Here is a 27,689-nt window from a genome sequence, read left to right on the forward strand (position 1 = left end):
TTTTTAAATAGTAAACAAGGGACTGAAACAAACAAATTAAGAAATCCAAACCCCAGAGGAAAAATATCTCAAGTTAATTTTGCTAAATATATTATGTATGTCAAATTAAAATTAGTTTTGCTAAATATTTATTTTGAGCTCTTAAACATCGTTTAATTCGAGAGGACAAAAATGAGGTCAAAACATATATATCCTCTTAGAGTTTAATTAATATCCAGTATTCTGAAAGAGCTAAGGTCAAAAAATTTAATTTTCATTCTTCGGATCTTTATAATAAAAAGGATTAAGTTTCTTAAAAAAAATTAAAAAATTACTCTATTAGTACTGGACTGGACTCTAAGGAGAAATCCTAAAATTGAGTACAGGGATAACCTGGCTTGACTGATTGATTGTTGGGTTACAATTTCTTTGTTCCGTTAACAGCCAGTTTGTTGCCTAGGGTTTGGATTAAAGATTTAGCCTGCTTCTTTCTTTTGGATTCGATATCACATTATTGTCTATTGTTTCATTATTTTATGTATCCACTTATTGTATTTTCAATAATTTCAGTATATCATTCTAGCTAACATATGAACGTTATTATTTATTAAATATTTTGTTTTCAATTGGGAACAAAATTTATAAAATAGGGAAGGCCCTAATAATTATATATTTGGTTCCTGCAAATATTTATGAAGGGCCTTATGCTTGAACTTTACACAAGTATTTCAGCTTTGCAGATATATAGATTGTTCAGAGGTTGACATTTTGGGAGTTGCGGAAAGCCAAGGAAGCTGGAGAGGAATTCTTGTGGAAATTAAGGAAAATGTTTTCATATTTCATATTTTACCCACCCATATTTGTTGACACCAGGCAGGCATTTGAGAAAATGTTATCAAAGAATAATAGTTGATTTGCCCTACTGTTTGGGTGATACTGTGTTTTAATCAAGAGAATGTTAGCCATGGATGTCTGTCAAGTTCACGTTCTCTTAGACTGACAAGAGACATTTGAGCCCGATTCAACAATTTTGTCTTCCATGAGAGCGAAGTCTATCTTAGTTTTCACTGATATTTGATCAAACCAAAACCCTTCTCTCCCCGGCATTGCTCTTGTACATCTCCCGTTGTGTAATTTATGCCTCATGCTACCTTTTGTCTCATTTAACATGGCCGAATTTAGCAATCACTGGCCCCGTAGAAAAGCCCTATACTTAATGCGTATGGCTTAGTGGAAGATTGAACTTCACATACATATCGCAAGATCTCCGGTTAGTCTAGTAAATGGTTCATGCCAGATTGCTAAAAGACCAGTACCTGCTCATGGCAAGTCTTGATGCATGTAAAAATATATGATAAATGATATGCAACTCATGAAAGAAATTGAATATGTAAGCAGTAAGATAGTCAGATTCAGGCTGACGAGATTAACATGTTGATGTATGTGATAGATTAAAAAAATTTTACAAAAAATTTGTGTCATGTCATAAATATTAAAATGAACAAAAATATATAGTATAAAAATTAAATTAAATAAAATTAAAATGTTAAAAGAGATTAAATTAAAAAATATATAAATATAAATATTTAAATAGATGATAAATATATTTATTAATAAATTAAATATTTAAATGTAAAAAATTTATAATGTTAAAAAATATAAATTTTTTACTTGATTATTTTATCTTAGAATATATATATATATATTTAAGTATAAACATCCTTGGCATGAAGATTGTGAAATCACGCAGTAGGAGGCCAATAAGTATGGGGACAACGTGGTGTTTGTCATCCTCGACGACAAGTTAAAACAAACCAATTGACAAGGTTCGTTGCCGAAAAGAAGCTTTCATGATCACTCTCCTCAACTCTAGAAGCAAGCTGGGCAGCCCTGGGCTTGATGTACAAAACAAGCAGACCATAGAGCATGCGAATGTTTATATATAATAATATATGGGTATAGTCCATAGGCATGGGAAGGAAAAAGAAGAAGCCAAACCTGGGATCGATCTAAGTATTCAAAACTTGGGCCGTGTTAACTTATTCATTTTGCTGCAGAGGAGTAGACGACCAGACTGGCAACTAGTATTAGTTTAACTGTCAAATAATCTGGGCTTATAGGGAAAAGGACCTTCCTTAATTGGATGGTCTTGCCCTCTGGCCCAAAGAAAATGGTCACACTTCATATCTCAAGTCCACTAGCTTACCCTTTGCTGTGATCAGTTTGTTCCTTTCTGACCCGAAATATTAGTACTAATAAGAAAATAAAGCGAAAATCTTACTTTCATTCTTTGAATCTGCCAAAATTCGAAGCTTATATAGGTCTACAACTCATAATTTATTGTTTGGAGGAGAAAAGAAAAAGGCAAGGGGAATTCTCTGTGGGACTCCTACATGGTACCATGGAAACCAAGGCATTCCATTGTCGTTGATTAAGTGAAGAAGACAAAACATGAAAACTCAGAGCTAGGGCAATTCGGCTAACGTGTTTCTTCTGCGTTATCAATGAAACAAAATGGCAGTTCCATCAGAAAATTTATAACTAAATAAAAAACAAATTATCAGTCTCAATTCTAACCATTAAGGAACTTTGCCAAAGCCGACCATTTGGGTCAGACTTCACAGGCCTTTATAAGTATATATTCTATAAGTGAAATTTATCTCATCCCAAATTTTTGCTGTTTAATATATATGTTTGGTTTTGGAGTTTTAGGCCTTCGCCATGGCAACTGTTGCCATCACTCTTATTCCTTTCACCACCTCTTTAGTGTTAATCAATGATTAAGGGACCACTCCCCGTTGAATATTTCCAGCACCCTTTCCTTTCAACAACATATATTTAACTCATCTTTCTATGTATTGGGTCAGGAACATTCCAGATCGATTTCACTTATTTTTAACTGTTACATAAGTAGAAAAATGAGTATGACATGTTTACAACCAGGTTTTGCTGGTTATTGTGCAGAACTTCTATTCTTTTTTCTTTATTATTATTATTTTTATCTGCAGGACTGCAACTTTGACTATTTCCCATTGGTTTGAGGAGGAAAGGCAGGGATGCTAGATAGAATAAGAATCACAGAGGAGAGAGGAGACAGTGACAAAAGACATGGATTCCCTATAATAACCTACACGTTCCTGGATAAAAACAAGCCAAGGGTTTGAAGCAAGACTAAAACTTCAAAAGAAATCATGTCCAGAGTCTTAGAGGTAATTGAGTTTGAAAAAAAAAAGCTTATTGAAATATCAAAACAGCTTTTACACAACTTTAACAGCAAATATTTGTTTTATAGTTCCCCACTTGAATTGAGAAAAAATTGCCCAAGCACCCCCCAAGCCACTCTTGATTATGGTCCCCCTGACCCTTCTCTATAACATGCTTCCAGTTAGATAAGACCATGCAACGCAATGGCCCCATTGCCCAATTTTGGGTTGTCCCCACCATTATATTCCTGTGTTTGATTGAATGCTATACGAGCATGGTATATTTTGTAATTTACCTATAGGAATTGCAGTGAATTTTTTGAGATACAGAGGCTGTACCTATCGGAAGTTTGGCATCTCTCATCACGAGAGTCCCGAAACTCAAACTAATTAACCTGTTGAGAAATAATTGCTACCGCCTGCCATGCTTTGTACTTTGCTTTCAATTTTGGCAAACGCCTGGACCGGAGGAGCTAATCGTCCTCCTATTTAATAATGCTTAATCTTTCTTTCTTTATCTGCTAAAGTACAGTCCACTTAATTACTCTTGATGACATTTTAAATAGACCTACTCTACCCAGCTGTTGGCTTTTTGAACGGCTTTTGACATGTATTTTCTAGTTGGCGACGTATAGTTTTTCCTCTAAAAGCAAGGCTAATTCTGGCTAATTCGATCTCCTAACCATATCAATGTATAACCCCACGGTATATATCAAAGTATGGCATAAATAATTGTGCATCTATTCTCTGTCAATTCTCAGGCATCTAGTTTGTTTTTTCTTTCCTATGACTTTTGGCAGGTGATTCTGAAATTATGACTCAACGCTGGAAAAGATCCTCTGCTGTGATTCGAAGTAGGACTCGAGAGATTCCCACTCTCAAAAGGGGTGATTTTTTTTTTTTTATCATTGTAGCATATCTTTGAAACCCCCCTGCTGCGACAATTAAAAGAAAACAAATCCAAGTTAAGCCCATTCTTAATTTTTGGGGGTTGGTTTAACAAAAAAAGTTGGCCAATGGCGGCTGTGACGAGAGTGACAAGAATCAGGAAGTGTGTCGTCAAACCCAAGTCGCAAGAAGCAATGGCTGGAGCTTGGCATTATCTAGTAGTAGTAATGGTATCCTTTTCATATTTCCCAAGAACCAACCAGGGAAATAAAAACAACCTTCCAGCTAGCGGAATTGCGGCAAATGGGATTGATATGACGTCATTGTCTGGGCATGCAAAGAAATAAAAAAAAAAAGCACATCCCCATGGAAGCAACCACAAAGTCCTTTCCAAGAAAGAATTGATCAGGATTTTTGCAAAAATATGCAGTTGGAATTCGATTCTCTTTGGAAAATAGCAGGCTGAGGGTTGCTTTCAGAAAGGTTAACCCCCCAACAATACTTTGGACCCCACGCTTTAACGTGCTTTAGGAGATATCAGGCTTCTAAGCTGTAATTATGGCCACAGAAAATTTTGAAAATTTGAATACAGACATTACCTAAAAACTGAAAATGATCACTTCAAGGTGAGTGTTGTGACCGTTGATGGGAATTTAATTTTGGAAAGCGTGGGGGAACGGTCCCCCCCTTCCTTCCCGTTCTTTCAACGGCTTCCTGCGGAAGAATCCCGAAACATCTAGCCGTTTTTCAGGCGTTGCACACGTGGCATAGACGCTTGTTTAAACTTAAACCTTCATGGTTTTTCTTTGGTTTTCCGGTAAGAAGTTAGCTTGCGTCTCGGTGAAGGTTCCAGAACTTTTTAAAAAAAAAACTTTAGGAAGAGATGTATGTCAGGGTTACGAATTAAAAATAAATCTGATATTATAAAAATTATTTAAAAATCAAAATTTATCTTATTAATGTAGCATCGGTAACATACACTTATCTAATAACAGAAATATATATATTGTGTCTTGAGCTCTAAAATAAGGATATTGGAATAATAAAGTAACAATTCCTTCTTTTTATTTATTCTCTGAGATTTCGACAGTATAGGAGTAAGTCTTTTTTGTTTTGAAAATAAGAACAAAATCAAATTAAAATTGATGTTACAAAAAGATAATATATGTTAGCCAAAGTTTATTTTAATTAATACATTATCTGTTTTTTATATTTCATATAAATAGCTGATTAAATAAAATCCATTATTTTTTTAAATTCAATGTAAATAGTGGATTGAATAAGATATAAATTTCAAAGTTTATATTTGATACATTATTTGTGTATAATATGTATATATTATTACTTAACTATAAACTGTTATTTCATAAATATGTAAAAATAAAAAATAAAAAATATTCAAAATAAACAATTTTACATTCATGAGTATTTATTTTTAAAATTTTTTAATTTGTTAATTTATTTATTAATGGTATAATAATATTTTAATTATATAATAAAAAATAGTGAGTATAAAGTATCCGTATTCCCCTTGTTACAAGCAAATGCTACAACTGCAAGACGGAGAGAAAAATACAGTCTTGTTGAAGTACATGAAATTGAGGAAAATGGCTGACAAATTTAGTAAAGATTACTTTCGTTTTTCGCATAAAATTTGGGTAGAGAAAGAAAACAAAAGCCAGCGAAGGTCCACGAACATGAAAAGCCGGGGTCGTGACGTGGACTGGTTCCAGATTAAAAAAAGAAAAAGAAAAGAGATAAGCACGGTGGTGGGACCGTTTTACCCCGAATGTGCCGCAGCATCATCCGTGATACTCTTGCCAGCTGTTGCCACGTGATCCTTGATTAATACGATTACTATTAATCATCTGAAGGCCCCACCTTGTTTCCAATGATTAACGCCAAAAGCAACGAACCAGACTTTTTCTAATTTCGGAGAATGTTTACACCCGCCTGGACCTGATCCACCCTTTAACCGATGACAAAATTACTGTAGACTATAATTTATTTAATCAATCGAAATGACTCTTTTACCCTGAACAATAAAAATAAAAAAAACCACGAGCAGTAGGTCATTTATGGAAAGGAAAGAATGGTTCCGTCCATGGAGGGAACACGGCTCTGTATGTGCATCAGCTGCAGTGAATCGTATGTTCAGTCTCTGCTAAGTTAATAAATAAATAAGTCCGTTGAAGGATAAGGACAAAGCAATCAAAAGCAAAGATGGCAAGACTAAATGACATATTTGGACGATGATTCTACATAATAAATAAATGCTCTCCCTGCAACCAACTAATAAATAGAAAGAATGTTGGGGAATGGGGCTGCTTTCTTTATTTCATTAATGATCATCCACTGCTTTGCATTAACAACAAGACAATTAATAATCATGCATGAAATGCCCGTTTGAAAGCATCATTTTCTTATTAATCATTCATCATTTCCATCATTGTTACAAGCTCATAGGTACCTTAAAAATTTTTACATACTGTAACTAATGAAATCTTTAAACACTCATTAACTAGACCTTTTTACATATTACAAACAACTTAAATATGTGACGAGTTTATTGATTTAATTTGTCGCTAAAAAAACCTTCATGTTTATTTTATTTTTTCTAATGACATATAAACCTTGGCCACACAATTAAGTTTAATATAGTTGTAACTTGTAAGTTCAATGGGATGGTACTTCAATTGAAATCTGTAGATAATTAGAGAGGAGCTAAATGCTACTTATATGAGAACTAATTAGATTGCTCCATTGGAACAATAAAATTTGAATAGACGTTTCTTTCATTTTGAGCAAGTTTTTTTTTTCTTCCAAGTTAAGTTTAGTTATAGTTAACGTGTAGTGACTCACATTTTATATTTAGAGAGGTAGAAAATAATGAGATTCTATATATCAATCGTATCACCATTGAAATGCATCATTTAGCTTAGAAGAAAAATGAAAGAGAAAACCATATGATGTATCACGGAAAGAAGGGGGAGGGGGGGGCCCGAATGGGTTGCCCAAAACGGAGACATGTAAGGGACAGATTAGGAAATTCATGTAAAATTAGGAGAAAAAAAAATGAAAAAAGAAGGGAGAAAAAAGACAAGATATAACCGTTGTAGGCGTGGCTTTGGTTGGATGCCAGGCTGACCCCCGAGCCCTACACAGAGATGATTAGCCCTCACATGGTCTCGCTGTACAAACCTCTTTGGTCCCACTCTCCAATCCCTCTTTCTTTCTCTTCTAAAAAAGGCCATAACTTTTCTTTTTTTTCTCTCATTTCTGTGTCTCTCACTAGAGAAAACCCTTCCAGTTCAAACAACTAATTTTTTATTTAAAAATGATTTTAGAAAACCAATGTTTATCCCAAAAGTACCCTTGGCTTATCCATAAATGCACAGTTCCCCTGCCCTTGAGACGAGTTTAAAAGGAGTGAGTTGAGAGGGCGCTTGGGTACACGCAGAAACCACACAAACAACACATACACAAGCAGAAAAGGCTTGAAGCTTGGAAGCTCCAAGGAGGTTGTTTTATGTTTTTGCTTGTGAAAAGGAAAAGAAATGTCGAAGGAAGTGAGTGAAGAAGGACAGAGCCGCAAGGACTATGTGGACCCTCCACCAGCACCACTTGTTGACATGGCTGAGCTCAAGCTCTGGTCTTTCTACAGAGCACTCATAGCTGAGTTCATAGCCACTCTCCTTTTCCTCTATGTTACCATAGCAACTGTAATTGGCCACAAGAAACAACATGATGCATGTGATGGGGTTGGTCTCTTGGGTATTGCATGGGCTTTTGGTGGCATGATATTTATTCTTGTTTACTGCACTGCTGGTATCTCAGGTAAAGAAACTCTTTAACTATCTATTTTCTAGTTAGTAAATGCAGAAAATAAGAAGTACCCATGTATTTTTGGGTGGTTTAGTAAAAGGGTTTCGGTTGTTTTGGTTGCAGGTGGTCACATTAACCCTGCAGTGACTTTTGGGTTGTTTTTGGCCCGTAAGGTGTCTCTGATGAGGGCTGTTGCTTACATGGTAGCTCAGTGCTTGGGTGCTATCTGTGGAGTTGGGTTGGTTAAAGCTTTCATGAAGCACGATTACAACTCCCAAGGTGGTGGTGCTAACATCGTGGTTTCTGGCTACAACAAGGGAACTGCTTTGGGAGCTGAGATTATTGGCACTTTCGTACTTGTCTACACTGTTTTCTCAGCCACTGACCCTAAGAGGAGCGCCCGGGACTCCCACGTCCCTGTACGGAACTTCTCTTCTGTTTTCTCCGTTATTTTTGCCATTTTTGTCACATTTAGGTGTTGTGCTACCTAGTTACTAGTTGGTTAGGCTAGGATCTGATGCCTTTATGTTGTGGCTGTGTGCAGGTGTTGGCTCCCCTTCCTATTGGATTTGCCGTTTTCATGGTTCACTTGGCTACCATCCCCATCACTGGCACTGGCATCAACCCTGCTAGGAGTATTGGTGCTGCTGTTATCTACAACAACGAAAAAGCCTGGGATGACCATGTAAGTTCACATACCAATTTTCGTTTTCACTGTGACTTAAAAATGGAGTTAGTTTCTCAATTAACACGTGATATATTGTGATGACAGTGGATTTTCTGGGTTGGTCCTTTCGTCGGAGCACTCGCAGCAGCTGCATATCATCAATACATTCTTAGAGCTGCAGCTATCAAAGCCTTGGGATCATTCCGCAGCAATCCCACCAACTAAAAAAAGCTCATGGAAAAATCAAAATAACTTTATCCGTGCTTCTCTTTTTTCTTCATTTGTTCTTTTGTGTGTACGAGAGAAAGGATGAGAGGATGACTATGAAGATCTTTGGTTTTTTAATTTTTTTTAAAATTTAAATATTTTGTTGTTAGCTTTGGCATCTGTATCATTGTTCTTTGGTATGTTATTAGCTTTCATCTTATCGTGTTTTAACCTTTAATAGTCAGAGAAATTCGATTCCTTATCGTGTGCATTCTAGTACAATATCTACACAATATATAATTTGGAGAACCTAAAAGTGGCTTGGCTAATTCTACATAACAAGTAGGGGTTCACGTTATACAATTGACACGCCAAGCTTTGAATCAAATCTCCTTGCAATCTTTGCCTTGTCTTAATGCTTTGGCAAAGGGCATAAAGGCAATTTGGCTTGATGGATATCCCTTGGTTTAAGGTACAATGTGTTGTTGCCTTGTCTTTTGCCTCATGTGAGGAACATTGAACGCCTTTTGAACTGCCTCTGATTGAATGACACCTGTCTGGGAGAGGTCAGTAGGAAAGGGCCAAAGATGCTGCCCCTCCCTAGGAAAGGGGATTAAAAAGTGAAAACCAAGTCTGCCCCTGACTCCTTTTTAACGTCTCTGGAAAGGTCTCTTCGGGACGCTGGCTTGTCAATCCTTTCTCTCCTACTTTGGGACCAGGGTCCATCCAATGGGGACTAAAAACTAACCGAACCAAAAGCAGAAAATGAAAGAAGCAAAGGGCAATCCGAGGACTTCGCCTACAAATGACGCCACGCGTCATGGTATAATGGGGTCGGATGTCATGGTAGCACATGGGTGGGGTATCTCTTCTTATCCTGTCAAAATCGGCTACCACAAAAAATGAAGCCAAAAAACTACGTACCACAAGGAAGGGAATTGCTTTCCCTCCCTGTAGCAGTAGTATATAATTTTCTGGTTTTATGGGGAGTCCAAAAGAGAATCATAGTCTCGTCTTTTTACGAAAGGTACATGGCCTGATGACGATTGGAAAACACGAATATTGAAAAAAAAAAATTGCAGGCTCAACATTGAACCAATGGACCTCGCGGGATGGCTCACGAGGGGTGCCGAGGTCTCGTGGTCTAAGCTTTGGTTCCCCAATTGCTCACGGTCCCCGTCTTGGATTCTTTAAAGAAGTAACTTTTCTGCATAGGGTTTTCTCCCCTCTCTTACGAACCCAGAGTCTTTTATGTGAGGAGACGTGGCTCTCATGTGCGCCAGTTTGGTAAAAAGGGCGTTGGGGGGACGACTGCCCCTACCATTTCCACTAGGTCTAAAACCACCTCGATTATCCGAATATTTGGTTGCCACCAAACGAACAGAAAGTTACCCTTCAACCTACCGGGGTCCGCTGGGGTGGGGGAGGAGGGGTGCATAGCCACAGTGCTCTTTAAGCTCTTAGCGGGAATTATTTTGGTTGGAACCTATGACGTTTGGTGCAACATCTTTTCTCTCCCCTATCTTACTCTCCTTCAACAGCCAACGACCTTTCTAGTGTTGGGAGAAAAACAAACATGTAAAACATGTGCTACATGACTTGGATGAATACAAACATACCAACATCTTGCAGGGTTCCTCAACTCTTAATCAGATAGCCCATGACACCACAAGAGTTTCTACTCGTGCAAGAACATCAGGCACTGCTTGAATCGCCTCTAAGAATACATGTTGTGCCGAAAGACTTCTGATCTCAATCCCTGTAATCTCATGACAATTACCCATTTAAGAGGCTGCAACCAACAACCTGACTGACTCAATACAAATGATCATGCAAAGCATAAAAAAATTCAAATTTCATACCAACGGTACAATGGAATTAACTTTTGTCTATTACATTATCATATTAAATTTCGTTAGCCGTTAGGTACAGCTAGATGAATCACAGGTAACATACAATGCAAACTGAAGTCCTGGAAGAGTTATCCTATAGGCTCGAATTAGTTGCAAGGTAGTTGTAACAAGTTAAGCAGTTATCCTAGGGAATCAATTGATAAATACTGCGCCAGACAGAGGGAATGTCAGAATTGAGGCCTAGGGCTCAGTTCCCCCCACAGTCTGTTCTGGACTAGTCCAAGTCATGCTCGCCCAAAGAAAAACAAACAAACAAAGGCTAAAAATAGATTACTCAAGCGAGGAGCATGAAATACATTTCCAAAGATACCAGTATCAGCATCAGATTCACTAAGACCCAGTCAAAGCAGACTGCCAAGTTGAGTATCTCTGAAAATAAAAACCCATACATATTCATAGATATATGAAGGCAAGGAAGCCAGGTGTAAGCCTTTGATGTTTGCTCAATTAGACAAAGGCATTCAAACAAAGCATTACAATGAGCAATATACGTTAGTCAGGCAATGCAGTTCCTCGTTCAAGATTATTTTTAATTTCCAGTGTGTATTTTCCAAAGGCTCGCTCAATCTTCTTGTTGAAATGCTCATTACGATCATTGATTGAATCAATATCCTTCTCTTCATGAAACTTCCTCCTCCTGCTAAATGACTTGCGCTTTTCCTCCCGGTCCTTAAGTTCTTTCACCATCTTGTCAATCTTATCTTCAGAAATCTTAGGTGCCTGTACAACAAAAGAAACACACGTTGAATATTTCAAACACATTGGCCTGGTACTAGTAAAGAAACTTGCAACCTTTTCCCTCTACTTTTTTCTGACTGACCATACCTTCCCATATTGGAGGCTGGAAGCTTCACGGTAAAACTCTGGATCACCTTCTTTCATTTTGTTATATTCTTCCAGGTCAACATCAACGTTCTTTGTCCGTTTTTTGTATGCATTGTACAATGTCTTCTGATTGAAGACTGTTAACTCCCTCCATAAAAAACACACAGATTAGACTCATTGACATGTTAAGAGCTTCAATCCTATAGCAGGGATAAGAAATATATATATTTATTTATTTAAAATTTTGCCAATAGGATAAGAACTCCCAATCAGCATATATACAATTCTGAAAATTGAACAAGGCATGCTTCAACAAAGATGAGAATGCGTTGGACAAATTTTATGGGCCTGTAATATTAGCAGTGAGATGTGTATATGCATAGAAAGGCAGTAAGACAGGAAAGTTGTTGAAACAATAGAAAGAAGTAACAGAATGAACCATGAAACAAAACAATGAAGTAACCAAGGGAATCGAAGAAATGGTGAATTTAACAATTAGTAGGAGACAGCATACCATCCCAACCAACTGGAGCAGGATCCTTTTCCCATTTCTTATATTTTGCCTCTGCTGCCTCTTGTGTATCGAGCATATATGCTTTTTGCATATCCAAACCATTTGCATCTAGAAGTTTTCCTATCTTCTTCTTCCTTTCCTCGAGCCATTTTTGCTTAGAAATTCCTCTAGATTCTGGTGGAGCTTCCATTCTTTTCTTTTCAGCCACCATTGCTGTTTGATTGGCTTTTCTTGCCTCATTCTGGAAGCACATAGTCATCATTGATAATCAGTTTTTACTTTTCATGAAACTAAAAGTAGAGATAAAAGGATGACAAAACAGAACAGCTTCTCTTTGAAAGGTTAAGCAAACTAACCATCTTTAGTCTCAACTCAAACAATTTTGTTTGCCTCCCAGTAAGTTTTGTAATGTCTCCTTCAATGTTCTCCTCAACAGGGCGGTCATTATCATCATCAGAATTTTCTTCTGGTTCTGGTGCTCCATGTTCTACATCTTGTTCTTGAAAAGCAGCACGTTCGGCAGGCTGGCCACGCTCAGGTTTCACAGTGTCTGTTACAACATGAAGAGAGATTAAATTAATAGAAATTGATTATTCTAATGAGTACCAAGGGAAAGGCAAGGTAGACAAACCATTCATATAGAATTATAAGAACAACATTTAAACCTGATTCTTCTTTATCCTTTTTCCCCTTTGCTTCAGCAATCTTCCTAAAGCAATACTCAACACATTCATGGTAAGGATTTGACGCATTAATACAATCCGGATGCACTCTTCGCTCTTCTACCATGTTTATTTCTAGCTTTTACCTGAAAAATAAACTAAAACATATAAGGCAGATCCAAATTCCAGTGTCAATGTTGGATATATTCAATAAAATCAAAAGAAAATCTTAAACTATATTTCATTCTTTTAGCAAGAAAATTATACAGAATTTTCATTGATGCAAAGCTAGCAATCATTAATCACCAAATTATTCGGAAATTTAAAGTAATTAAAAAAATTACTATTCAAATTCCCAAGTATCAAACTTAGCTGTTCAGTGATTATATTACATCGAATAACATGAAATTTTCTTTCAGCGTGATTTCTCGGCAACCGAACAAGATTTAAGTGAAACCCAAATAAACCCTAGAAATTTCGAAAACGATAAAGAGAGATTATAAAGGGAGAGAAACGAACCTGATTGCAAGAATTCTTCGATCGATTTATACTTTCCCCTTCGGTTAGGGTTTTGTTTGGGTGATGGCAAAAAGACCTTAATTATAAAATATTTTGTATTTTATACTTGCGAAGAAATTTATATCTATGAACAATTTGTTTTAGACGGGTCGGCTGTGAATCCAACTCGGGTCAAGCTCGGACCCAAAAAGCCCAAGACTCGAAAGGCCTGATGCCCAATTGATTAAAGGCCAATACCACTACTAAATGGGTTGGTCACTGTGGGCCGCATATTGTGACGTATATTATTCATTGGGTGCAAGTATTGGCCAATTTTTCCCTTCCTTGTATCGATTTTATTGAATTATTAATTTTTTATTGATTTCTTTTTTGATATTAACTTTACATGTGTTTAAAATTTAGAAAAATATAAAAATTTATTGATTTATATTTAAAAAAAACACCTCCCGTGACGGAGTGCCTGGATTTTTTTAGTAATAGTACTAGTAATAATTTAAAAAAGAATAAGTGATTCTATGTAATTATAGAACAATGTTCTTAACTTATTTAATAAATCGAAGTTTAATGAATAGATTAACTTACCCATTTGTCTTTATATGTCAAAAATATCATAATATGTATGTCAATGTTTGAATATGAGGCAAAGGTAATAAAGACAGGAGTCAGAGAGAAAGGAAGATCATGGGAGAGAAATGATTCTGCGTTATTGAACTGTTTTTATATTATTATTATTATTTCTTTAAATTACTAAAAGAAAGTTTAATCAAATGATTGTACAGGATTCAGGCTATGCAAAATGCAACCCCATTTTTATGCAGTACTACATGTATAGCACCCACACATTCTCAAGCCTTGAGACTGAGATCAAAGACTACTTTTCTTGACAGTTAAAAACTTATTCCATAAAGGCTAGTATAAGATCAGACAGCACTTAAAAACAAGTATCCAAAGTATCAATTGCTCTACACAAACTTCATTCTTGAGACTACTAAACAAAAGGGTAAGATGGAAAGTATATTGACTAGTAATGTCTTGCTTCGCAATCACGTTACAAGAGCTCGTTCGCCAGAGATTTGCCCTGGAATTTTTCCATGATGGACACTATGGATGAAATAGTTTTGTCCAGTCGAGAACATTCCTGCTCGATTTCATCCAAACGAGACTTGGTTTCAGTAACTTGTTCCCGGGCAACTGCAGCCTCTTTTTCTTTCTGAGCTAGATCTTCGATTTTGGATTCCAGTTCTTTCCTTGCTGACTCAAAAGTTCGATCGCACTTGGCCTTTTTCGCTTCGAAAGTTTGACGTTGACTAACGAGCTCAACGGCTTCTGAGATTTCATTGAGCAGAGCACGCAGCCAAGTAACATCGATATGTGCAGATTCTACATCCTTGAGAACAGCAAACATTTCTTTTACTTTTGATTTGGTCAGTTGCTTAAATGGGGTGGAATGCAACTCTTGAACTACAGCACACAAACACTCCAAATAATAAGCTCGCATGGAAGCTGATTCCAACTGACAATTAGCTGCTATGTCTCCATACTTGTCAAAAATTGACTGTAGAATTGAAGAGATACTTGCTTTCACATGGTATTTTCCAACTGATACACAGGAATCAGAGATAACAGATTCGACCTCTTCTTCCTCATCACTCTCTTCTAGAGCTCGGACAATCCCCGAGAAACTAAAGTTTGAGATAGTGGCATCTTCACTCCCACCGTCATTATTTGCATCTGAACTTGCCTTGGGGGAATTTGGAACCTTCTCTGCTTCTTTAAATTTGGTTGGTGTATCAGCAGGTGACTGTCAGAGAGGAAGACATAAAGAGAGGATTCACATAAATACAAAATTAAAAATTACTAATGCTTTTGCATGCAAGTGTGTGCGAGTGTTAGTTTGTCCAAGAGAGAGAGAGAGGGACAAACCATGATTTTCCCAGACATAGGAACTGATTGTGAGTGTTGAATTTGCACCTTGTCAAAAGATTGATCTCGGGAATAAATTCCTTCAGAATGTTGCTCAGAAGAAGAAAAAGACTCGCCATTCTCTGCTTCCATCTTCTTCCTAGAAAAATGAGAACGAGGTGACTTGGGGTCACCAGGGTAAACTGCACCTATGCCAGTAGTTTCAAGTGCTCGAGGGGACTTCGACTGAGATTCTGGTCCCTTCTTTTTCCTGCCAAAACTTCTAGAAGCATCAAGAATTTTTGAACCTACAAGGAAAATACCCTTGTCAGAAACAAGTATCAGTGAATCTGTGCATCTTGAATCAGAAATCAGAAATCATCAAATCTTGAGGGAGAATCCTTAGATGTTAACAAACTGGCGAAAATGCATCTCAAAGTGTATCAGACCAAAAAAATCACCTTAAGGCACAACATTGAGCCAAAACAAATAAAATCTTAGTGTACGACACAACCTAAGCATCACAAGGCTTATGAGGGTGAATTCTTAAAGGACATATAGAAAAAAGAGGGCGCACAACCTGATTCTTCTCTAAGCCCCTGTGTATCAGCATCAGTATTTCTTTTGAAGCAATTTTCATCACATTCATGGTAAGGATTAGATGCTTTTGGGCAAGTTGGATATACTGTTCTCTCCACATCCTTCTTTTTGCTAAGCTCACCTTGTTTTATACCATTGCGAATATCTAACAAATAGAAAAGAAAAACATTTACGCCTATGTTTAAAAAGTGGTCAGGCAAACCCACAAAATACAAAAGTACTAAAACAACAAATCTCTTAATCATCATGAGAAACCTGAATCCTTTCTTTTGAAGCAATTTTCATCACATTCATGGTAAGGATTAGACGCCTTTGTGCAATTTGGGCGCCCTCTTCCCTCGCCATCCTTCTTTTTGCTAAGCTCACCTTGTTTTATACCATTGCGATTATCTAACAAATAAAAAGAAAAAAATATAAACCTAGTTTTAGAAGGAGATCAACAAAACCTAAACAGAATTCAAAACCTTTCTAGTATAATAAAGAACTTCTTTTAATCACTATCGGAAACCTGATTCTTTTCTAACCCCCTGAATATTGGCCTTGGATGTTCTCTGGGGGCAAAATTCATTGCATTCATGGTAAGGATTAGATGCTTTAGGGCAATTTGATCGCATTCTCCCCGCATCATCATTCCTTTTGTTACGCACAACTTCTTTTATACCATTGTGGTTATCTAAAAATTGAAAACGGAAATGAAATTAAACCTGTCTCTTGAAAGTGGTCGACAAAAGCTCATATTTTTACCTTGTTCAAATCATTATCTGTTGAAACTCTGATTAGCAATTAAGATAACAAATTCAAAGTTTGTAGGTGAGGCTTAACATCGTGTCTATATCAGCCAAGCTAAAGTGAAACTAAAACCAGTGGAAAACCAAGTGCTCGAGTACTAATGAGAAAACTAAAATCTTCATACTCTGAACTTAACCAAACCACATTTGATGCAGGAACAAAGATATTGCCAAACATGCCCTTTCTGTGGGAATTCTGCCATTAGTCAAGCTGAGAAAGACATAAATGACATCTTCCTTATACACACAATCTATCAATTATTGTGCTTTAAAGCTATGCCAAAGCAGCCATTGAAGGTTGGAAATCTGGGAATGTGAAATGCTAACAATCAGAATGAAATTGTTTTAATCAACTGCAAGTTCTTTAGTGATGGCATAGACCCAAAGTTCCTCTACATGGATGCTGCACCCAAGAAAATAATCCTACTCTCAATATTTTCACTTTTTAGAGTAATTAGTTTGACAAATCAACTTTTATTAGTTTACTTAAACCATTAGTTAGATTTCATCATCCACCCTGCAACAATCACAGTGAATTGGTTATGAATCAATAGCATATAAAGCTTGGCAGTAAGGTGCTTTCCCATAAACTCCTAAAAGCGTTGGTCGTCATTCAAAATGCAAAAACTATAAGGAAAAATGAGATGATTTGCCACGGAATTGAACAACTTCAATGGCCATGTGGATTGTGCAGAATAACATGTTCTCAAAGATTCAGTTGGCAATAAAGCATGAGGAGGAACATGGATTACCTAATTTCCTTTTATCCTTTTCCTTTCGCCCCTTGCCTTCAGCAATCTTTTCTAGGCAATATACACCACATTCATGGTAGGGATTAGCAGCATTAGCGCAATCTGGGTGTACTCTTTCATTCTCATCCATCTCCTTGTTGGCTTCACTTGGAGCTCTGTAAACTCATAATAAATTAGCACAATATTGTACAAGGAATTCACCAAAAATTTTCTCATGCAATTGAGTAGCAAGCACAAAAGATCCTAGCTTTCTACGATCTTCCACTTCTTAATCAGAACTTTTACCTTGAACCAAGTGTTTGATCCTTTATCTCAAAACCATAATTCTTTTCCAAATTCATAAACAGAATTAAAATTCAATCCACAAGTTCCATACAAAATAACTTGAAGTTACATACACAGGTAGCGACTAGATTATAATTCAAGGAAAAAGATAAAAACTTCTGATGCACCATCCTACCATCTTAAATAATTAGGATTTTCCAAAATTATTGATATCTATAAATCAAGAAAAGACAAAGAACTATATGGGAAATTGAATATCTTTTTATCCAAAATATAAAGCAGCCAGAACTCCACAAAACCCACCCATTTGGTCTTTTGTTAATTTCAAAACCAAAATTTACAAGTCAAGGGTCAAGAAGAACAAGGAAGACCACAAGAGAGGTAGAGAGAAAAAAGACCCAGAAAACTAAACATTCAGAAACTCTACATAACAACTTTCTTTGCATTTTCCTACTCTTTCATCCCTTCCAAACAGAGGACAAAAAAACAAAAGAAACCCAGAAATTATTCCAAAATCTCACCCCATATAAACCACCCAAAGAAAAAAAAAAGAAAAGAAAGCCATGCATGATGTAACAACGCAGAAAAAAGCAGATGGAAACATAAAGGTATAAGCAGTAGGACATGAACAAAGATGAAAACTGAGAAAGAGAAGGCAAGAATACCAGAAAGGAAGATAAGCGATAGAGAGGGAAAGGAGAACCAAAAGGCACTGACACCAGAGACAGAGAATTTATTGTTCAAAGTTTTTCATTTTCTCTTGTGCATACAAAAGTCTGACTAACGAAGGTGTCTGCAATGTGAAAAAGCAAACAAAAAACAGTCTCTTGTCTTCGGGATTGTCGTGCTTTGACCGTCGTGGAGCTCTGATACTTCCTCGTTTATATTGTACAAATCAAACAGGACCATGACAGAGAAATGTTTACAACATGTTTCCATGTAAATATGAGATGTAACTTGAGCCCCAAAGCCTGCTGCTGCCCACCCACTCCTTTCACATTAGCCTCAAATACATATTAGACACGTGCGACTCCTTACTTCCACACGTAGGTCGACCTTTTTAATTTTTAATTTTATTTTTTGTTTGTTAATTGTTGGTTAGGATGAAAGTTGGTGTAACAGCCAAATTTTTCGTTCAACTTTAATTTTTTATATAATATTATTTTATTAATTATTGTTTCTAGTAAGATATTTTGTTTTTTATTAATTTTGACAAGCATGACATTTGAATGATTTAAAGAATAATTATTTGTCGTGATATATGAAAATTTATTTTTTTTTTTTTATAAAAAATGTCAACAAGGGTTGCGTTGCTTAATGCATGACGGCAAAACACATGATGGGGGATATAGAGGAAATTTTTAGAGAATATTGCTGCATTGTGCAACCGAATTTATTGAAAATAATAAATAACAAGGGGATAACTTGGTGCTATTTCATTTTTCTTTAAGTAATATTTTATATATTTTTTCTTAATTAGAACAATGTAAACAATTTATACTCTCATAAAAGATTAGCCTATTAATTTTTTTTAGTAAAATTATGAAAATATCATTAATTCAAAATTAACTTATTTATTCATATTAAAAAATATCTTTTAAATTTTAAAATTAAAATTAATAACACTAGTTAAATTTTGGTACTAATTTAAAGAATCATCAAGTATTATGTAAAAAATTGAAAACGACATAAGATGTAGGCGAAATTTACTCAATTTTCTATAATTGTATCAATTTCTCTTGAGAGGGAGATGTATTTTTATAATGTATTTATGTAACCAATTGTTATGATTTTACTAAATGTGTTGTTACATTCAAATAATTATTTTCTTTTTTATTATAAAATGAAATCAATAATATTGATTTAAGAAAATAATGAAAAAATGGAGGTTAGCAAAGATGTATTGTCACGAATCTTATATTAGAAAAAGATGGTTAAATCTTGAATATATAAACATTTATTTTTTATTATCTATCATATATATCTTTTGAGTTAAAAACGTAATTTTGTGATAAGTAGTAATAAAATAGACTTGAATCTTCATTGATGTGGAGTTCTCATAAAAGATATAAGGATCAAGGTAGACCTAAATTAGTGTAAGAGTTCTTCTCTTTTATGGGCAAAAAGCTAGTGTAACAAGGCGTTGCATAATTAGATAAGATAAAATATTATGGATCTCACATAAAAAAAATATGAGATGGGTTTGAATATACAAATAAAAATCTTCTACCACTTATTAAGCATATGTTTTAGATTAAAAACATAAGTCCATAACATATATGATGGATTTGTATTTAAAACCTAATTAATTGCAAACCTTGCAAACCTTAAGTCCTTGACATACATGTATGCTGGATTTGTGTTTAGATTAAATGCTGAAATTAGGATTAAATATTTGGATTCTTTTTCAATTAAGAGTTAAATGATTTTTTATTTTTTACAATTATGGACACTTTTTCAATTAAGAGTTAAATATTTCAATTGTAATAATTAAGGGCCAAACATTCTTTGATTCTTTAAAATTATGGCCTAAGTTGATAGGTGAATTAAGTATGTATCACATGTAACTGAAAATCGCATGAGCTAATGACATGGCATGTTAGAAAATGTTATTAACACCGTATTCTAAAATTTAATTGTTACATGTCATGTTAGAAATAATTATTCATATTATGTTGAAAATGTAGTTATTATATGTTATATTTAAATTTTAATTATTATGTGTCTTATTGAAAAATGTAGTTATTATACATAATATTAAAAATTTAGTTATTACATGTCATGTTAAAAAATATAATTGTTATAAGTTATGTTAAAAATTTAATTGTTACAAGTTATTTTAAAATTTTAGTTATTACACACTACATGTCACGTAATAATTGAGCCATTTTGATTTGATAAAATTTTTTTTTTGACAAAATTACTCTTTCATATTTTATATGACGAGTCAACGTCTACGTCATATACATGTAAGACATGTATCAAATATATTTTATTTTAATTTTTAATAAAATTTTAAATTATAAAAAATTAAAAATATTATTTTAATTATTATAATTGAAACGTTTAATTTTAAACAAATAAGAATTTAAACATTTTGATCTCAAATTAAATATTTGGTCTTGTATTTAAAATCTAATTAATTGCAAACCTAATTAATGACATCACTTGTGACGCACAGATATTAAATGTTTTTGAAGGCCCAACAAAGGAATGCTTGAGATATGGACCACAGGTACCAGAAAGTCAAAAGGAAGGAACAGAGACCGTGGACTTGTATAAAAAATGCCTTTGACAACTCTTCCCTTAGAAAAGGAGATTGGCAATCAATCATTCAATCAAGCAGTCCAGTTTGTTCTTCCCCATATTAATGGCGAAACCATTACCAGCAACAAATGAGTGATGTTAATTTATCTTACATTTATTATCCCATATTCCATATGGATGAATAAATATAATAATAATAATAATAATATTATTATTATTATTATGTAAATAAAGGAGTAATTTTTTTTGTCTATTCCAACATAATATCAAGAGGAAAATAAAACATTTTCAAGAGAATTTATTTGATTTTTTATTATATTTAATATTTTCAAAACAATAATAGTAAGTTTATTTTTAGAGATGTCAATGGTGAAATACTTGTTATTTTTTTTAATATCTTAAGTTAAATTTTATAAAATATCTGAATTTTGTAAATATTTTATTTAACTACAAGTATTCATACTTTTTAAATATTGAATTAAAATAAATTTAATAAAAATATTTTTTATGTAAATTATTAATAAAAAATAAATTAATAAATTAAAATTAATTGGTAAAAATAAATTAAAATTTAGAATCATAATTAAAACAATTAATAAATTTTTAATAGTTTCACATTAATTATGAATAATTTATAAACAAAACATAATAAAGTTTAATATTAAAATTCATCATTTATAATTGTATTTAGATAGTGAATATCCTTAGACTACTACTTGAACTACACACAAATCGTGACGAGTAATTGTTTTACCATCTAAATCCGATTATAAAAACCTTTAATCTTATTTAATTAAATATAATAATATAAAATATTTTATTAGAAAATGCTTATTGACATCTTGCTTTGTTAATGGTTTTGAATATTATTAGATGGACATTTCAAATTAAAAAAAGGAAAAAAATTTGACAACACAAATAATTGGTTGGCTGTGGTTTGTTGAATGTTAAAAGTTAGTTGATGTGGACATGAGCGGAGGAAATTAAGGCCATGGATTTGGCGGAACTATGTGGACCAATTAATTCATAAGGTTCCTCAAAAATAATAATAATAATAATAAAAAAGAAACAAAGCTGGGTGGGGTTGGAACTTTATAGGCTAATAAATTCTACCCACAAAGAACTTGATTGGAATGGGGCCGTGTCTGAAAACTTATAGCCACCGGCCCACTATGGTCTATGGCCCCCCTCTCCCAGCTAGTAATGAATATTCCAAGCCGAATGGGGGCAGGGTCTGGGCACGTGTCTAATCCCTACTGCCTGGTAAATAACGTGCAGTGCCGCTATTGCATTAACATAACCGTGTGAATGAATCATACAACCTGCTGAATTTGCGTATTCAGAATGCGAGTCTCTCTATTATTCCTCTCCTCTCGGGATTTAAATTAGACTCTCAAATTCCAAACAGTTAAAAGTAACGCTTAAAAATTTTTTTTATCGATTAAAGTAATGATATTTTGAACATATAATAAATATAATAAGTACCTCTCAATTTATTGTCAATTGAATTTAAATTTGATATATGTTGTAAAAATTTAACATAATATTAGAGTAGATATTATCTCTATTTATTAATTTTTATTAAATATTTTTTAATTCATATCACGTGATATATCTTTTATTTTTATTATGAACATATAAATATAACAAATTTAAGATAATTCGTATCTTATTAGTATATGTGAATATGATGTTGTTTTATTTTATTTTCTTTATATATATATATATATTTTTATTTTCCAGCTTTTGTTCTTGATGAACAGTGAAGCTTTCCTCCAAATGGGGGACAACCAGGATCTTGGGATTTCTCTCATCTCAACGCAACTGCCAATGCATAGCTTAGTTTTATTCTTTCTTAATTTGTTGCGAAGTTGTGAGAGTGGTTGAGACACGAGAGAATATGTAACCATAACGAATGAAAAAGCTTGAAAGAGTTAGTTAAGGTTTTACACGCCATCTTAGCTCATGCAATATGCTCCTGCCATCATTCCAATATATCCTTCTCATTCTTTCAGCCCAAGAATATATAAATCTAAACTTCTTTTCTCATGCAAGCCCTGCATTTCACCTACCAAGTAACAAAAACAAACCCAAGCTTCATCTCAGCATAATATTGTTAGTGTCCTTTAGATCTTTGTTTTTCTCGTTCAATAAGAAGCTATACTCTGATAACTTTCTGAATTTTTTGAGATGGGAGTTTAAGGATGAGGTAAGTCATGTTGCAGTGGATGATGATGCAGTTAACCATTGCTATCAACTCAACCCTGGATGCATCTCTACTTGTCCCTTTGTTCTGTTTTCTATTCTTCGTTTGTTAATTTTTTTTTTATAATTTTCCAATTTTGTTCAGTCAAAAGAAGCAGCAACAACAATTTTGGAACTAAGAGTAGACACGGTAACCTGCCGGGTCTGTTTTCCCTCTTTTGGTCTCTGGTTGCTTGTGAGTGAACTATAGAAAAAGTTTCTAGATTTGTTAGTAAGGTTTTAGAAGGTAGAAACAGTTGATGGATTCTTCTGCATGCGGTTTCTTGGTTTCCTGACAAGTCCTAGCTGATACTGCGATTCTCTCATCCCTTTCCCTCAGTGAATCATTGACGGTTAAGATGAATATTTTCCAACACCTCCTGGAGAGACTAAGACAGCTAGTGGGATCCAAAGGATGGGATTATTGCGTTCTCTGGAAATTGAGTGATGATCAAAGGTCAGAATATATAAATCATAAACTGCAATGATATGTGTGTGTAAATCCATCTATGTTTCTCGTCCTCTCCAATCTATTGTTTTGTTGATTGGTTTAGGTTTATTGAGTGGATGGATTGTTGTTGTGCTGGAGCTGAGAACATTGACAGCGGTGGAGAACTTCAATTTCCTGTCACTCCAGTCCTTCCTTGCAGGGATGTTATGTTCCAGCACCCAAAAACCAAATCCTGTGAACTGCTTGCCCAACTTCCCTCTTGCATGCCCCTGGACTCCGGGTACTCGCTTACTGTTTCCTCTTTTCTTCCTCTTTCCATATCTTTATGAGTGGTTGTCGAGTTTAAGTACTTCCTGAGATCATAAACAGGAGCCATGCACAGACCTTGATATCAAACCAACCCAAGTGGTTAAACTTCTCTAATAACTCAGATTCAAATGTTTTAGAGGTCAGTACATTTAAATAATTAATCAAGCACCTTCGACTATCCCTCCACATACCAAAATCTAAGCTGATCTTTTCTTCCAACCTTTGCAGGAAATAGTTGGAACTAGGACTTTGATTCCAGTTGCAGGCGGTCTAGTTGAGCTGTTTGTTGCCAAACAAGTACTACAATATTTCTTTTCTTATTCCTCTTTCTGTTACATTTTCCCTTTTAATCCTGCGACACCGTTTTTTGTAAGCTGTATAGAATAGCATTTTATCATTTGTTTCTTACTATGAAAACCCTCTTCCTATGATCATAAATGGCAATTGGTCGATTGTTAATTTCTGAAAACAGGTATGTGAAGATCAAAATGTCATAGATTATATTGCCACCCTCTGCAACATCTCATTAGAGCAGGGCGGAATGATGAACTCAAGCAGCATGGATGCACATTTTACCGAACTAAACACCCAAGCACTGAATGAGCTTCAACCAAAGCATCATTTAGGCAATGAGGATGATCAAAAGGATCCCACCAATCATTTCCAACAACCGGTTTCTTTGGCAACAACACTAGAAACACTAAACCTACCATATGACATCTCTGCTGATCGAATTCGATCATGCAATTCGCCAACGAACTCCCTGCAGCATTATAATTACCTTTCAGAACATAAAACCAAGATTGATGTGTATGTTGAAGGATCCCACGATGCATTCCTTCCTGATCACAAGGTTGCTAGCCCGTATAATGATAATGAACTTCAAGAGATGGATCCATTGAACTCCATTCTAACCAATGAATCAATCCTAATCCAAGGAAATGATAAGGACTCGATTAAACAAGAGAATGGACGATCAGATTCAATGTCGGATTGCAGTGATCAGAATGATGATGAAGATGATGCAAGGTACCAAAGGCGGCCAGGATCAAAGGGGCCTCAGTCCAAAAACCTTGTTGCTGAGAGGAAAAGGAGGAAAAAGCTTAACGAGAGACTCTATGCTCTTCGCTCTTTGGTTCCCAAAATTTCTAAGGTAGTTATCCCTGTCTAAGTACATTATCTACTTGATTCCCTTTTCATAGTACTTGTTTCCTTCTTTTATGACCTTTGTCTTAATCTTTTGTCACCATGAAGAACTAGATTGAGTTCTGACGGTAGCTTTAGTCCAAAAATCTTTTGATATGTTGTCGACTGTTTATTCTTAGTTGGATAGGGCTTCCATCCTTGGAGACGCAATTGAGTTTGTGAAGGAGTTACAAAACCAAGTAAAAGAACTACAAGATGAGCTTGAGGAACATTCGGATAATGATGGTTCTAAGAAAACAGGCCTGAATGGAATCCACAAGAATGTTCAATCTGAGATTTTCTCACAAAATGAAATCGCTGTGGATCCTAACCCTGAACATGATAAAGGACCGAATGGCTTTCCAGTTGGAGGTAATGGCAGTGTCTCAAAGCAAAAGCAAGATGTGGAAATTACAAGTGACAAGACACAGCAGATGGAGGTAAATCAATACGTATATTCTCGTCTTCCCAGTTGAAGTTTAAATTGCAATTTCATGGGTTTTCATTTCTTAAGAAGGATGGAAAATGTTTAGGTACAAGTGGAAGTTGCTCAAATAGATGGAAACCAGTTTTTCGTTAAAGTATTCTGTGAGCACAAACCTGGAGGGTTTGTGAGATTAATGGAGGCTTTGGATTCATTGGGCTTGGAAGTAACAAATGCGAATGTAAACAGCTTCAGAGGCCTTGTGTCAAATGTTTTCAAAGTAGAGGTAAGATATCCTTGAAGACTAAATTGCATCTTGCTTAAATATTTATACACACACATCCCGTACTAACTGAACTTACTTTTTGGTGGCAGATAAAAGACAGTGAGATGGTTCAAGCTGATCATGTGAGGGACTCCTTGCTGGAGCTGACCCGAAACCCTTCCAAAGGTTTGTCTGAGATGGCAAAAGCTTCGGAGAATAACAACGGCATTGATTGCAATTATCACAAGCAGCAGCAGCAGCTTCAGCATCACCTCCACAATCACCATATCAGTTCCCACCACCGCCATCTCCACCACTTCCAAAAGCAATTGGCATGACCTTCCTCAAGCTGTGCGTAAGAAAGGGTCTTTGGACCTTGTATCCCTTTCCTTATAATATGTAAGCTAATCATCAGGAGATTTCTTACAATAATACTAGGAGTAACACCCTCACCACACCCACCACCCCCCACCCCCCCCCCCCCCCAAAAAAAAAAAAAACTTGTTTTAGCAGAAAGATCTACTTATATATGCTTTCTGCAGGCATTTCAATATACAAATACCATTAGTACTTGACATGTTTGATTAGTATATATGTTAGGTGAAATGGCTGCGTAAAGGTTATGATGATAGTCAGACCCTGGCACAGGGTTAAGATGGCTAAAAATGTTAGGGGATAAACAGTAACTGTATTAACTTAAAGAGTTCACATTTAAAGTAATCAATTATGATGGGTCAATAATGGATAAAAATCATTTTAAGGGAGGTAATCGTCAAAAAAGCAGAAAGTAGTGCCTAAACTGCAATTTTTAATCAACAAAATACATTGAGTAGAATTCCAGATGCAAAGAGGAAGAGGCTCAAACTCCATCTTTCAAAGGCATAAGTGCTACCAGATTTGGCTGATGGAGTTGGCCCCAAATTAGTACTGGTGTTTCCTGCTTTAACATCAATTCCAAACCTCATACCCCCAAGGCAATGGCCACTTATGTTGCAGACGAACCAATACTTCTTTGATTTGGTGAGCTTGACTTGATCATCTCCAGTCTCATACTTGGCTAGGACTCCACTGCTCGTATTACATGATCGGTATGTAGCCTCTGTCACTTCAAAGGCATCGTGTTGCCCCTTATTATATTTAAACTCTACAAAAAAATACAAACCCAAAATAAGATTCTGAACCATCTGCTCTGTTGTGTAGAAATATATAGTTGCTGATTGATATGTATGTATATATTTGTTGACATATTTATATTTGAAAACCTCCATAGATAAGGCAATTATGTGGAAAAGGTATGGATATGTTCACAACCATATTGACCAAAAGCAGATTTTCCTCATACTAAAGACGAAGGCAGATAATTTTCTAGATGACGCTTAGAATCCATACCAAACATATCTCTTCATCCTAAGATTAACTACTTTACTTTGGGACAAGATTATTTGCAAACTTTAATAAACCATATAGCTGAAACCAAATCAGAAAAAGTTTTAAAGGGAACAGATTATACCTAGAACATCGTCAACGCTGAAATTGTATTTCCGTGACCAGGAAACATAGTCTACCTCTGAGTTCCACCCCTCCTCATCACCAACGTTGTAAACTTCAGATGTGGTACTCTTCAAGAAGCAAAAACAGATCATAAGAATGATTGGGAAGAGACTACAATATCTGACAGTCTTGTCTTCCATAGCTTTGAAAGCAATGAATATGATGGAAATAATGGAAGGCTTGCTGAAAACCATTGAACCAACCTAGACATTTCCTATGGTTGAAACCTTTGAAAGCGGTATATTCCCCCTTCTTAGTTTTTATCAATTCCATCGAGTTGGGGTTGTCACCATCACTTCTTATAAATTATAGGACAAATAGTAAGATACAACTGGCACCAAATCATTGATCGAGGACTGGATTTTTTTTAAAATGTTTATACCGGTGGCCATGCCTGTTCTTACTACCATATCTTATATTAAGGTTTAGAACTTTTCAAAAGTAACAAAAAGTAATTGATCCCA

At 35.1% G+C, this 27,689-nt stretch overlaps 5 protein-coding genes across 13 annotated transcripts; 2 read left to right on the forward strand and 3 right to left on the reverse strand.

The window, feature by feature from the left end:
* The first annotated feature begins 7,496 nt into the window (after window positions 1–7,496).
* Window positions 7,497–9,027, forward strand: PIP2;8 (plasma membrane intrinsic protein 2;8). Its single transcript, XM_021430273.2, has 4 exons — window positions 7,497–7,907; window positions 8,019–8,314; window positions 8,440–8,580; window positions 8,668–9,027. The coding sequence occupies exons 1-4, from the start codon at window positions 7,628–7,630 to the stop codon at window positions 8,785–8,787; spliced, it is 837 nt and encodes a 278-aa protein (XP_021285948.1). The 5' UTR covers window positions 7,497–7,627; the 3' UTR covers window positions 8,788–9,027.
* A 1,902-nt stretch (window positions 9,028–10,929) lies between these two features.
* LOC149527134 (GCIP-interacting family protein) lies at window positions 10,930–13,299 on the reverse strand. Of its 2 annotated transcripts, none has more exons than XM_089783819.1 (6): window positions 13,203–13,299; window positions 12,687–12,841; window positions 12,378–12,571; window positions 12,022–12,262; window positions 11,508–11,644; window positions 10,930–11,402 (listed from the first exon to the last, which is right to left on the reverse strand). In XM_089783819.1, the coding sequence occupies exons 2-6, from the start codon at window positions 12,808–12,810 to the stop codon at window positions 11,175–11,177; spliced, it is 924 nt and encodes a 307-aa protein (XP_089639945.1). In that variant the 5' UTR covers window positions 12,811–12,841; window positions 13,203–13,299; the 3' UTR covers window positions 10,930–11,174. The 2 variants fall into 2 exon arrangements, with proteins under 2 accessions (XP_089639945.1, XP_089639944.1); XM_089783818.1 differs by having other exon boundaries at window positions 12,687–12,829; window positions 13,203–13,298.
* Window positions 13,300–14,077: 778 nt separating this feature from the next.
* Window positions 14,078–18,513, reverse strand: LOC110418085 (uncharacterized). Of its 4 annotated transcripts, none has more exons than XM_089783805.1 (7): window positions 18,195–18,513; window positions 17,245–17,399; window positions 16,213–16,377; window positions 15,960–16,094; window positions 15,685–15,849; window positions 15,174–15,412; window positions 14,078–15,003 (listed from the first exon to the last, which is right to left on the reverse strand). In XM_089783805.1, exons 2-7 carry the CDS (start codon window positions 17,372–17,374, stop codon window positions 14,251–14,253), a joined length of 1,587 nt encoding a protein of 528 aa, XP_089639931.1. In that variant the 5' UTR covers window positions 17,375–17,399; window positions 18,195–18,513; the 3' UTR covers window positions 14,078–14,250. The 4 variants fall into 4 exon arrangements, with proteins under 4 accessions (XP_089639931.1, XP_021286376.2, XP_089639932.1 ...); XM_021430701.2 differs by having other exon boundaries at window positions 15,126–15,412; XM_089783806.1 differs by lacking the exon at window positions 16,213–16,377 and having other exon boundaries at window positions 15,126–15,412.
* A 4,162-nt stretch (window positions 18,514–22,675) lies between these two features.
* Window positions 22,676–26,124, forward strand: AMS (basic helix-loop-helix (bHLH) DNA-binding superfamily protein). Of its 5 annotated transcripts, none has more exons than XM_021431073.2 (10): window positions 22,676–23,005; window positions 23,147–23,287; window positions 23,381–23,497; window positions 23,595–23,771; window positions 23,861–23,939; window positions 24,029–24,097; window positions 24,273–24,953; window positions 25,126–25,425; window positions 25,519–25,695; window positions 25,785–26,124. In XM_021431073.2, the coding sequence occupies exons 3-10, from the start codon at window positions 23,400–23,402 to the stop codon at window positions 26,010–26,012; spliced, it is 1,809 nt and encodes a 602-aa protein (XP_021286748.1). In that variant the 5' UTR covers window positions 22,676–23,005; window positions 23,147–23,287; window positions 23,381–23,399; the 3' UTR covers window positions 26,013–26,124. The 5 variants fall into 5 exon arrangements, with proteins under 5 accessions (XP_021286748.1, XP_021286747.1, XP_021286751.1 ...); XM_021431072.2 differs by having other exon boundaries at window positions 23,147–23,236; XM_021431076.2 differs by having other exon boundaries at window positions 23,147–23,203.
* A 218-nt stretch (window positions 26,125–26,342) lies between these two features.
* LOC110418454 (mavicyanin-like) lies at window positions 26,343–27,610 on the reverse strand. Its single transcript, XM_021431187.2, has 2 exons — window positions 27,185–27,610; window positions 26,343–26,818 (listed from the first exon to the last, which is right to left on the reverse strand). Exons 1-2 carry the CDS (start codon window positions 27,417–27,419, stop codon window positions 26,487–26,489), a joined length of 567 nt encoding a protein of 188 aa, XP_021286862.1. The 5' UTR covers window positions 27,420–27,610; the 3' UTR covers window positions 26,343–26,486.
* Between the last annotated feature and the right edge of the window lie 79 nt (window positions 27,611–27,689).

Source organism: Theobroma umbraticum, unplaced genomic scaffold, assembly GCF_002168275.2.
Source record: "Theobroma umbraticum cultivar Fairchild unplaced genomic scaffold, ASM216827v3 scaffold_50.0, whole genome shotgun sequence".
In the NCBI taxonomy this organism is placed as follows: Eukaryota; Viridiplantae; Streptophyta; class Magnoliopsida; order Malvales; family Malvaceae; genus Theobroma; species Theobroma umbraticum.

Excerpts from the sequence above, each read along its gene's own strand:
- AMS (XM_021431071.2), top strand. Across the intron at positions 23,940-24,028 it reads CAGATTCAAATGTTTTAGAG|GAAATAGTTGGAACTAGGAC; the intron begins GTCAGTACATTT and ends CAACCTTTGCAG. Across the intron at positions 24,098-24,272 it reads AGCTGTTTGTTGCCAAACAA|GTATGTGAAGATCAAAATGT; the intron begins GTACTACAATAT and ends TTCTGAAAACAG.
- LOC110418454 (XM_021431187.2), bottom strand. The coding sequence starts at position 27,419 with ATGGTTTTCAGCAAGCCTTCCATTATTTCCATCATATTCATTGCTTTC. Across the intron at positions 26,819-27,184 it reads CAGCGTTGACGATGTTCTAG|AGTTTAAATATAATAAGGGG; the intron begins GTATAATCTGTT and ends ATTTTTTTGTAG.
- LOC110418085 (XM_021430701.2), bottom strand. The coding sequence starts at position 17,374 with ATGGATGAGAATGAAAGAGTACACCCAGATTGCGCTAATGCTGCTAAT. Across the intron at positions 15,850-15,959 it reads CTTCAAAAGAAAGGATTCAG|ATATTCGCAATGGTATAAAA; the intron begins GTTTCTCATGAT and ends TCTATTTGTTAG. Across the intron at positions 15,004-15,125 it reads CTATGTCTGGGAAAATCATG|TCACCTGCTGATACACCAAC; the intron begins GTTTGTCCCTCT and ends CCTCTCTGACAG.
- LOC149527134 (XM_089783819.1), bottom strand. The coding sequence starts at position 12,810 with ATGGTAGAAGAGCGAAGAGTGCATCCGGATTGTATTAATGCGTCAAAT. Across the intron at positions 11,645-12,021 it reads TGCTCCAGTTGGTTGGGATG|TCTTCAATCAGAAGACATTG; the intron begins GTATGCTGTCTC and ends GGGAGTTAACAG. Across the intron at positions 11,403-11,507 it reads CCAGCCTCCAATATGGGAAG|GCACCTAAGATTTCTGAAGA; the intron begins GTATGGTCAGTC and ends TTTGTTGTACAG.